We start from the raw sequence: 12,108 nt of genomic DNA, 5'->3' as shown, positions 1-12,108 counted from the left end.
GACTTGCCCTTTGTCAGTGGCCTGTTAAGGGTGAGGCACTAAGGGCTAAGAAGCAGGACTGGAGTTCTTTAGTCATGGTGACTGTTTCTGTGGCCACCCCTTTGAGGGAGTTCCAACTGGAACAGGTGTCAAATAGTTAGGTAGAGTTAGGAAAGTAATAGTTGAAGGGAAAAAAATCATGTTGATTGACAGATAAATCTTAAGCCATTTGACATCAGAATTTTGGAGATTCAAGGATCATGAGGCATGCAGTAGATATTTTGGTGTTGGATTCAGCACAAACTTTTCATTTAGAGTGGAATTTTGGATGTAGATTGTTAAGAGATGTAAAAGAAATTCATGAAAACTTTACTCGACAATAGGGTGGCTGAAAGAAGTAAAATATTTGGTGAAGTACTCGGTGGATGGTGTTCAACACAAACATAAGTAGGACTCCAAATGTTAGTGAAATAATTAGAAACTCTGATTTAACAGAAATAGGAGGGTGCAGTGCGTCTGTTGTCTGAGGTCTTTCTCTTGGTAGCAGCAGAGATAGATTGACCCATTTCGCCTTGCACCCATTATGATAGAAAAACTGTGTGCAAACACCTTTTTATAGCTTTTCATCTTTCCCACCATAGTGATGAGTATCAGGAACAGACAACTTTGATTTCAAGAAAAAACTTTGCATGGTTTTTCTTGTTCCTTCTTTTAGAAGTGAATAATGCAGGTAAGGGGTATTTTCTTCCCCCACCCACACTCCTCTTAGATGCTTTGTATGAGAGGCAGGAGATATGTAAGTATTATTTACCATCCTAAAGGATAATGGTTTGGTTAACAAAGAAGAGGTAGTGAAAGCTTTGCAGATGAAATCTGGCAAGGCTGCAGGTTTCAATGGTATTGCAGTGGAATTTATAAAAAGGGGGTGACTGCATTGTAGATTGGTTGGTAAGGATATTCATTGTATGTATGGACCATGGTGAAGTGCCTGAAGATTGGCGGAATGCATGCATAGTGCCGTTGTACAAAGGCAAAGGGGATAAAGGTGAGTGTTCAAATAACAGAGGCATAAGTCTGTTAAGGATTCCTGGGAAATTATATGGGAGGTTATTGAAATTATATGGGAGGTTATTGAAATTATATGGGAGGTTATTGATTGAGAGGGTAAAGACATGTACAGAGCATCAGATTGAGGAAGAGCATTGTGGTTTCAGAAGTGGTAGAGGATGTGTGGATCAGGTGTTTGCTTTGAAGAATGTATGTGGGAAATACTTAGAAAAACAGATGGATTTGTTTGTAGCATTTATGGATCTGAAAAAGGCATTTGATAGGGTTGATAGAGATGCTTTTTGGAAGGTCTTAAGATTATATGGTGTAGGAGGTAAGTTTCTAGAAGCAGTGAAAAGTTTTTACCAAGGATGTAAGTCATGCATATGAGTATTAAGAGAGGAGAGTGATTGGTTTCCAATGAATGTCGGTCTGCGGTAGGGGTGCATGATGTCCCCATGATTGTTTAATTTGTTTATGGGTGAGGTGGTTAGGGAGGTAAATGCAAGAGTCTTTGAGAGAAGTGTGAGTATGAAGTCTGTTGTGGATGAGAGGGCTTGGGAAGTGAGTCTTTTTTGTTTCCCCGATGATACAGCTTTAATGGTTGCTTCGAGAGAGAGAAACTGCAGAGGTTGGTGACTGAGTTTGGAAAAGTGTGAAAGGCAAAAGTTGAGAGTAAATGTGAATAAGAGCAAGGTTATTAGGCTCAGTAGGGTTGAGGGATAAGTTGATTGAGATGTAAGTTTGAATGGAGAAAAATTGGAGGAAGTAAAATGTTTTAGATATCTGGTAGTGGACTTAGCAGCGGATGGAACCATGGAAGTGGAAGTGAGTCATAGGGTGGGGGAGGGGACTAAGGTTTTGGGAGCAAAGAAGAATGTGTGGAAGGAGAAAACATTATCTCAGACAGAAATTGGAATGTTTGAAGGAATAGTAGTTCCAACATGTTATGTGGTGGAAAGGCGTGGGCTATAGATAGCGTTGTATGGAGGAGGATGGATGTATTGGAAGTGAAATGTGTGAGGATACTATATGGTGTGAGGTGGTTTGATTGAGTAAGCAATTAAAGGGTAAGAGAGCTGTGTGGAAATAAAGAGAGCATGGTTGAGAGAGCAGAAGAGGGTGTGTTGAAATGGTTTGGACTTGTGGAAATAAAAAGAGCATGTTTGAGAGAGCTGAAGAGTTTGTGGAAATAAAAAGAGCATGGTTGAGAGAGCAAAAGAGGGTGTGTTGAAATGGTTTGGACACATGGAGAGAATGAGTGAAGAAAGCTTGACAAAGAGGATATATGTGTCAGAGGTGGAGGGAACAAGGAGAAGCAGGATACCAAATTGGAGGTGGAAGGATGGAGTGAAAAAGATTTTGAGCAATCAGGGCCTGAACATACAGGAGGGTGAGAGGCATGCAAGGAATCGAGTGAATTGGAAAGATATGGTATGCTGGGGATGACGTGCTGTCATTGGACTGAACCAGGGCATTTGAAGCATCGGGGTAAACCATGGAAAGTTTTGTGGAGCCTGGATGTTTATAGGGAGCTGTGATTTTGGTGCATTACACATGACAGCTGGAGATTGAGTGTGAAAGAATGTGGTTTTTTTTGTCTGTTTTTCTGGCGGTACCTCGCTAAAGTGGGGGGTAGCGATGCTATTTCCTGTTGGTAGGGGTAGCAACAGAAATGGATGAAGGCAAGCAGGTATGAATATGCACTTGTGTATAAATGTATGTGTCTGTGTATATGTATGCATATGTTGAAATGTATATGTATGTATATGGGCATTTATGTACATATATTAGTATATGAGTGGATGGGCTATTCTTCGTATGTTTCCTGGCACTATCTCGCTGATACGGGAAACAGTGATTATGTATAATAAGAAAAATTAATTTATATATATTGTGGATGAGAGGGTGGGGAAGTGAGTCGGTTGTTGTTTGCTGATGATACAGCACTAGTGGCTGATTCGGGTGAAAAACTACAGAAGCTGGTGACTGAGTTTGGTAAAGTATGTGAAAGAAGGAAGTTCAGAGTAAATGTGAAAAAGTGCAAGGTTATTAGGTTCAGTAGGGTTGAGGGACAAGTTAATTGGGAGGTAAGTTTGAATGGAAAAAACTGGAGGAAGTGAAATGTTTTAGATATTTGGGATGGACTTAGCAGCGGATGGAACTCTGGAAGTGGAAGACAGTCACAGGGTGGGGAAGGGGGTGAAGGTTCTGGGAGCGTTCAAGAATGTGTGGAAAGCGAGAACATTATGTTGAAGACCAAAAATGGGTATGTTTGAAGGAATAGTGGTTCCAACAATTTATAAGGGTGCGAAGCATGGGCTATAGATAAGATTGTGTGGAGAAGGGTGGATGTGTTGGAAATGAAATGTTTGAGGAGGGTGACATTTCATGTGTGGCAGGGTGGCGACAGGAATGGATGAAGGCAGCATGTATGGATATCTACATGTGTATATATGTATATGTCTGTGAATGTATATGTATGTATACGTTGAAATGTATGGGTGTATATATGTGCGTGTGTGGCCGTTTATGTATATATATGTGTATGTAGGTGGGTTTGGCCATTCTTTTGTCTGCTTCCTTGCCTTACCTCATTAATGTGGGAGACAGTGACCAAGTATAATAAGTATAAAAAAATGGATAAAGGGAAGAGTGGTTTGGGAATGTTTTGGGAGTAAAGTTAAGGGTTAGTGAGAGGAAAAGAGCAAGGGAAGGAGTAGCACTACCCCCGAAACAGGAGTGGTGGGAGTATGTCATAGAGTGTAAGAAAGTAAACTCTAGATTGATATGGGTAAAACTGAAAGTGGATGTAGAGAGATGGGTGATTATTGGTGCATATGCGCCTGGGCATGAGAAGAAAGATCATGAGAGGTAAGAGTTTTGGGAGCAGTTGAGTGAGTGTGTTAGTAGTTTTGATGCACGAGACCAGGTTATAGTGATGGGTGATTTGAATGCAAAGGTGAGTAATGTGGCAGTTGAGGGAATAATTGGTGTACATGGGGTGTTCAGTGTTGTAAATGGAAATGGTGAAGAGCTTGTAGATTTATGTGCTAAAAAAAGGACTGGTGATTGGGAATACCTGGTTTAAAAAGAGAGATATACATAAGTATACGTATGTAAGTAGGAGAGATGTCCAGAGAGCGTTATTAGATTACGTGTTAATTGATAGGCGCGAGAAAGAGAGACTTTTGGATGTTAATGTGCTGAGAGTTGCAACTGGAGGGATGTCTGATCATTATCTTGTGGAGGCTAAGGTGAAGATTTGTAGAGGTTTTCAGAAAAGAAGAGAGAATGTTAGGGTGAAGAGTGGTGAGAGTAATTGAGCTTGGGAAGGAGACTTGTGTGAGTAAGTACCAGAAGAGACTGAGTACAGAATGAAAAAAGGTGAGAACAAAGGAGGTAAGGGGAGTTGGGGGAGGAATGGGATGTATTTAGGGAAGCAGTGATGGCTTGCACAAAAGATGCTTGTGGCATGAGAAACGTGGGAGGTGGGCAGATTAGAAAGAGTAGTGAGTGGTGGGATGAAGAAGTAAGATTATTAGTGAAAGAGAAGAGAGAGGCATTTGGACGATTTTTGCAGGGAAATAATGCAAATGAGTGGGAGATGTATAAAAGAAAGAGGCAGGAGGTCAAGAGAAAGGTGCAAGACGTGAAAAAGAGGACAAATGAGAGTTGGGGTGAGAGAGTATCATTAGATTTTAGGGAGAATGGAAAGATGTTTTGGAAGGAGGTAAAGAAAGTGTGTAAGGCAAGGGAACAAATGGGAACATCAGTGAAGGGGGCTAATGGGGAGGTGATAACAAGTAGTGTTGATGTGAGAAGGAGATGGAGTGAGTATTTTGAAGGTTTGTTGAATGTGTCTGATGATAGAGTGGCAGAAATAGGGTGTTTTGGTCAAGGTGGTATGCAAAGAGTGGCAGAAATAGGATGTTTTGGTCAAGGTGGTATGCAAAGTGAGAGGGTTAGGGAGAATGATTTGGTAAACAGAGAAGAGATAGTAAAAGCTTTGCGGAAGATGAAAACCAGCAAAGGCAGCAGGATTGATGGTATTGCAGTGGAATTTATTTGAAAAAGGGGGTGACTGTATCATTGACTGGTTGGTAAGGTTATTTAATGTATGTATGACTCATGGTGAGGTGCCTGAGGATTGGCGGAATGCTTGCATAGTGCCATTGTACAAAGGCAAAGGGGATAAGAGTGAGTGCTCAAATTACAGAGGTATAAGTTTGTTGAGTATTCCTAGGAAATTATATGGTAGGATACTGATTGAGAGGGTGAATGCATGTATAGAGCATCAGATTGGGGAAGAGCAGTGTGGTTTCAGAAGTGTGGAAGTGGTGTTTGCTTTGAAGAATGTATGTAAGAAATACTTTGAAAAGCAAATGGATTTATATGTAGCATTTATGGATCTGGAGAAGGCATATGATAGAGTTGATAGAGATGCTCTGTGAAAGGTATTAAGAATATATGGTGTGGGAGGCAAGTTGTTAGAAGCATTGAAAAGTTTTTATCAAGGATGTAAGGCATGTGTACATGAAGGAAGAGAGGAAAGTGATTGGTTCTGAGTGAATGTTGGTTTACGTCAGAGGTGTGTGATGTCTCCATGGTTGTTTAATTTGTTTATGGATGGGGTTATGTTAGGGAGGTGAATGCAAGAGTTTTGGAAAGAGGGGCAAGTATGGAGTTTGTTGTGGATGAGAGAGCTTGGGAAGTGTCAGTTGTTGTTCTCTGATGATACAGCTCTGTTGGCTGATTCGTGTGAGAAACTGCAGAAGCTGGTGACTTAGTTTGGTAAAGTGTGTGAAAGAAGAAAGCTGAGAGTAAATGTGAAGTAGAGCAAATTTTTAGGTACAGTAGGTTTGAGAGACAAGTCAATTGGGAGGTAAGTTTGAATGGAGAAAAACTGGAGGAAGTAAAGTGTTTTAGATATCTGGGTGTGGGTTTGGCAGCAGATGGAACCATGGAAATGGAAGTGAATCATAGGGTGGGGGAGGGGGTAAAAGTTCTGGGAGCGTTGAAGAATGAATGTAAGTCGAGAACATTATCTCGGAAAGCAAAAATGGGTATGTTTGAAGGAATAGTGGTTCCAACAATGTTATATGGTTGCAAGACCTGGGCTATGGATATAGTTGTGCGCAGGAGGGTGGATGTGCTGGAAATGAGATGTTTGAGGACAATATGTGGTGTGAGGTGGTTTGATCGAGTAAATAATAATAGGGTAAGAGAGATGTGTGGTAATAAAAAGAGTGTGGTTGAGAGAGCAGAAGAGAGTGTTTTGAAATGGTTTGGTCACATGGAGAGAATGAGTGAGGAAAGATTGACCAAGAGGATTATGTGTCAAAGGTGGAGGGAATGACGAGAAGTGGGAGACCAAATTGGAGGTGGAAAGATGGAGTGAAAAAGATTTTGATTGATTGTGGCCTGAACATGCAGGAGGGTGAAAGGCGTGCAAGGAATAGAGTGAATTGGAACCATGTGGTATACTGGGGTCGACATGCTGTCAGTGGATTGAACCAGGGCATGTGAAGCGTCTGGGGTAAACCATGGAAAGATGTGTGGGCCCTGGATGTGGAAAGGGAGCTGTGGTTTCGGTGCATTATTACATGACAGCTAGAGAATGAATGTGAATGAATGTGGCCTTTGTTGTCTTTTCCTAGCGCTACCTTGCGCACATGAGCGGGAGGGATGTTATTCCATGTGTGGCGGGGTGGCGATGGGAATGAATAAAGGCAGACAGTATGAATGTGTGTCTGTGTATATGTATGTATATGTTGAGATGTGTAGGTATGTATATTTGCGTGTGTGGACGTGTATCTATATACATGTGTATGTGGGTGTGTTGGGCCATTTCTTTCATGTTTCCTTGCGCTACTTCGCCAACGCACAAGACAGCGACAAAGCAAAATAGAAAAAAAAATACATATATATATATATATATATATATATATATGTAGGGTTGAGGGTCAAGTCAATTGGGAGGTGAGTTTGAATGGAGAAAAACTGGAGGAAGTGAAGTGTTTTAGATATCTGGGAGTGGATCTGGCAGCGGATGGAACCATGGAAGTGGAAGTGGATCATAGGGTGGGGGAGGGGGCGAAAATTCTGGGGGCCTTGAAGAATGTGTGGAAGTCGAGAACATTATCTCGGAAAGCAAAAATGGGTATGTTTGAAGGAATAGTGGTTCCAACAATGTTGTATGGTTGCGAGGCGTGGGCTATGGATAGAGTTGTGCGCAAGAGGATGGATGTGCTGGAAATGAGATGTTTGAGGACAATGTGTGGTGTGAGGTGGTTTGATCGAGTGAGTAACGTAAGGGTAAGAGAGATGTGTGGAAATAAAAAGAGCGTGGTTGAGAGAGCAGAAGAGGGTGTTTTGAAGTGGTTTGGGCACATGGAGAGAATGAGTGAGGAAAGATTGACCAAGAGGATATATGTGTCGGAGGTGGAGGAAACGAGGAGAAGAGGGAGACCAAATTGGAGGTGGAAAGATGGAGTGAAAAAGATTTTGTGTGATCGGGGCCTGAACATGCAGGAGGGTGAAAGGAAGGCAAGGAATAGAGTGAATTGGAGCGATGTGGTATACCGGGGTTGACGTGCTGTCAGTGGAGTGAATCAAGGCATGTGAAGCGTCTGGGGTAAACCATGGAAAGCTGTGTAGGTATGTATATTTGCGCGTGTGGACGTATGTATATACATGTGTATGGGGGGGTTGGGCCATTTCTTTCGTCTGTTTCCTTGCGCTACCTCGCAAACGCGGGAGACAGCGACAAAGTATAATAAAAAAGATATATATATATATATATATATATATATAGGGTTGAGGGTCAAGTCAATTGGGAGGTAAGTTTGAATGGAGAAAAACTGGAGGAAGTAAAGTGTTTTAGATATTTGGGAGTGGATCTGGCAGCAGATGGAACCATGGAAGCGGAAGTGGATCATAGGGTGGGGGAGTGGGCGAAAATCCTGGGAGCCTTGAAGAATGTATGGAAGTTGAGAACATTATCTCGGAAAGCAAAAATGGGTATGTTTGAAGGAATAGTGGTTCCAACAATGTTGTATGGTTGCGAGGCGTGGGCTATGGATAGAGTTGTGCGCAGGAGGAAGGATGTGCTGGAAATGAGATGTTTGAGGACAATGTGTGGTGTGAGGAGGTTTGATCGAGTAAATAACGTAAGGGTAAGAGAGATGTGTGGATATAAAAAGAGCGTGGTTGACAGAGCAGAAGAGGGGGTTTTGAAATGGTTTGGGCACATGGAGAGAATGAGTGAGGAAAGATTGACCAGGAGGATATATGTGTCGGAGGTGGAGGGAACGAGGAGAAGAGGGAGACCAAATTGGAGGTGGAAAGATGGAGTGAAAAAGATTTTGTGTGATCGGGGCCTGAACATGCAGGAGGGTGAAAGGAGGGCAAGGAATAGAGTGAATTGGAGCGATGTGGTATACCAGGGTTGACGTGGTGTCAGTGGATTGAATCAAGGCATGTGAAGCGTCTGGGGTAAACCATGGAAAGCTGTGTAGGTATGTATATTTGCATGTGTGGACGTATGTATATACATGTGTATGGGGGTGGGTTGGGCCATTTCTTTCATCTGTTTCCTTGCGCTACCTCGCAAACGCGGGAGACAGCGACAAAGCAAAAAAAAAAAATATATAAAATATATGTATATATATATATATATATATATATATATATATATATATATATATATATATTTTTTTTTTTTTTTTTTTTTTTTTTTTATACTTTTGTCGCTGAGAGAGCAGAAGAGGGTGTATCGAATTGGTTTCCTTACTTGGAGAGAATGAGTGAGGAAAGATTGACGAAGAGGATATATGTGTCAGAGGTGGAGGGAATGAGATGTGGGAGACTAAATTAGAGGTGGAATGATGGAGTGAAAAAGATATTGAGTGATCGGGGACTGAACTTACAGGAGGGAGAAAGCCGTGCAAAGAATAGAGTGAATTGGAACGATGTCGTATACCAGGGCCGACGTGCTGTCAAAGGATTGAACCAGGGCATGTGAAACGTCTGGGGTAAACCATGGAAAGTTTTGTGGGTCCTGGACGTGGAAATGGAGCTGTGGTTTGGGTGCATTACACATGACAGCTAGAGATTAAGTGAGAGGGAATGTGGCCTTTTTTGTCTATTTTCCTGGTGCTGCTACGCTGAAGCAGGGGGTAGCGATGCTGTTTCCTGTGGGGCAGGGTAGTGCTGGAAATGGATTAAGGGAAGCAAGAATGAGTATGTTTATGTGTATACATGTGTATTTCTTTGTATGCATATGTATATGTGTTTATGTTGATATGTATATGTATGTATGTGTGCATGTATTGGTGCTTATATATATATATATGTCTTCATGAGTGTGTGGGCCATTCTTTCTTCGTCTGTTTCCTATTGCTACCTTGCTGACATGGGAAGCGGTGATCAAGTATGATTATAGATGACGTATTGTAGCTGAAATAATGAATAAATGCTGTAAGTTTCTTTGAAAGCAATATTAAACACCAAATGTTTACTTAATTCTTGATATAGCTTTTGTAACAGCACCTCTGTATTAGGGGATTGATTTATAAAGCAGTTAAATGTCTAAATCAGAATTTTAAGCTGAAAAGGGCAAGGTTGTCCAGTACATCAGGTCATCTTATAGTCCATAATTTATGGTATCTCTTGATTTATTCTTTATGCATTTAAAATCATAACCAGAATTTCAGGGCTGTAATTTTCATCTTTGATCCATACCAGATTCTCTATCTCACTATTGCCTACGACTGGATGGCATTTGGCCATGATCTTCAAGACCGTTTAAGTAAAGGTGAAGAAATCTTCTTCTTTTGCTTCTACTTTCTCAAGTTTATCACCTCGGATGACTTCAGTGTGGGAAGAAAGTAAGTCTCTGAACATAACAACTTACGTGAAAGGTAGGTGTTAGCTTGATGCCTAGTTGTAAATTTCTTTTTTCTGCATTTAAAAGCTAATTTTTTTTATAGGGCTTTGTTTTGCAAAAGTCTGAACAAAGCTGACTTTTACAGAATTAAATATGAATTTTAACAAATAGAAAATTATCCTCATGAAATATTAGTAGCATAACAAACCATTTGACAGTGTTCTCTGATACATCTTTTCACAAAAGATGCTTAATGCTTCCCTCCCCAAAAATGATACAAAGTGATTAACCAGTTTTATAGTTGACTGGGAAGTCAGTTACAAACAAAGCTTTCATCTCCAAAGCATACTAACTCTACAATGAATTTTTTCAAATATTTCTTTCTCCCACCTTCTTCAGTTTCTTCTTATGTGACCTCCCATCTCCTTCTGTAGGTCACTCCTTGAAAGTCCTTTCATATGCAGATGAACTCACGGTCACATCACACCCTGGCACTACTCACGCACAAACATGCATCATTACATCACACAAGAACATTTGCTCATCAAAACAGAATATCTGCAGCCCCGCAAAAATCTGGACTAACATGAATCCAGTGCACCCCTCTTACAACCCTGAGTGGTTCACAATTCCCATTTAACAGAAGTGTGACCATACTAGTTGTCACATACAACACTCAGGACATTTGATTTATACACCAGAAACATTCACAGTGGCCTTAAACTGAATGATCTCAGAATACTGGCACTAGTTTTGAACAAGGAAAAACTTTTTTCCTGTGCAAGCTTCATCTGATCAACCATAAACTATGCCTCACCTTTGTGGTCATCCACCCTGTCAAAAGCAAGCACAACAACAGCAAATCATGTAAAGCAAAGCCTTTTGAAAAATCACTTGCTGCTTAGTAACCACAAACTTTTGGAACCCATGCAGTAAGACAAAGATACTTTCACTTCAAACCCTATTAAAAAAAAGCTTGGCATTCACATCTTTGCAACAGCCTTGTTCCCTTATCTTCCCAACCATACACATCCAACTACCAACCTTTAGATACAATAAAAATATTGTTTAACATTGGAGAAGTCTTTACTCACAGATCATCCCTACTCCAGTTTCACACATAAGCATTTTGTTCACACAGATTTTTTCCTACCCTAACAAGCGTGATATTGCCGAAACACATACACTTTAAAGACTAGACAAGCCTGGAAAAAAATGGGTAACCCTATTGGACATATGCCCTTCCCTGACATATACGAGTTACTCTCATATGCATTTTGGACACCACTCGCCTTTATTATCATCATTGTTGTTAATTTACTCCCAAACCCCTTTCACTTAAGGGATTCCAGCAGCTTACGGGATTTTCCTTTTTGTCATCATCAACAGCCTTACCAAGGGGGCTTTTCACTTGAGCTCCAACTGCAAACATGCAGAGTTTGGTAATACCACTTCTCAATTTACAACTCTACAAACAAATAATCAACATGTAACTTCCACTCTAAAGACATAGAACATGTGCTTCCTAACAGTCTACTCACCTCATACTAAAACTCACATCACCACACATTTTGACCTGTTGTCTCACCCACTGGATATGTCCAGCTTCCTGTGTTCTGCAGGAATTCCAGAAATGGGATCCTGGGGCAGGAAATGAAGAAATACTTTGGTTAAACTTGAATGACATATATGCAGTCATCATCACCAGCTGCCTTTGTTTCTAATGTTATGATTCTATATTTGTACTTTCTTTTTCTTATTTCATACTTGTCCACCATTTCCCATGTAGCAAGGTAGTGTCAGAAACAGATGAAAAAAAATCCTTATATACTCAAATGATTTTCTAGCTGTTATGTAATGCACCGAAACCACAGCCCCCTATCCTCAATCAGGCCCCACAGACCTTTTTGTGGTGTCCCCTGGCTGCTTCATATGCCTTGCTTCAGTCCTCTGATAGCATGTTGCTCCAGTTCACTCTGTCCTGTGCACACTTATCACTCATCTGCATGTTCAGGCCCTTTAGAACCCAAAATCTTTTAAACTCCATACTAATATACCCATCGGTGTCATATACTAGGGTCAGCTTGCTATCAGTGGATTGAACCAGGGCACATGAAATGTCCAGGGTAAACCTTGAAAGGTCTGTGGGGCCTGGATGAGGATAAGAAGGTGTGATTTCGGTGCATTACACA

General features: G+C 41.0%; 1 protein-coding gene across 1 annotated transcript in view; it reads left to right on the top strand.

Moving 5' to 3' along the window:
- The window catches only part of EDTP (Egg-derived tyrosine phosphatase), a 326,043-nt gene that overhangs the window by 224,487 nt on the left and 89,448 nt on the right, over window positions 1–12,108 (top strand). The window contains exon 9 of the mRNA XM_071663269.1: window positions 9,775–9,917. Coding sequence (XP_071519370.1) covers window positions 9,775–9,917 — 143 coding nt within the window. The remainder of the gene's footprint in view (window positions 1–9,774; window positions 9,918–12,108) is intronic.

The sequence above is a fragment of the Panulirus ornatus genome, chromosome 7 (genome assembly GCF_036320965.1).
Source record: "Panulirus ornatus isolate Po-2019 chromosome 7, ASM3632096v1, whole genome shotgun sequence".
In the NCBI taxonomy this organism is placed as follows: Eukaryota; Metazoa; Arthropoda; class Malacostraca; order Decapoda; family Palinuridae; genus Panulirus; species Panulirus ornatus.
Note: the sequence above shows the minus strand (reverse complement) of the source record. Positions and strands in the feature narration are given on the sequence as shown.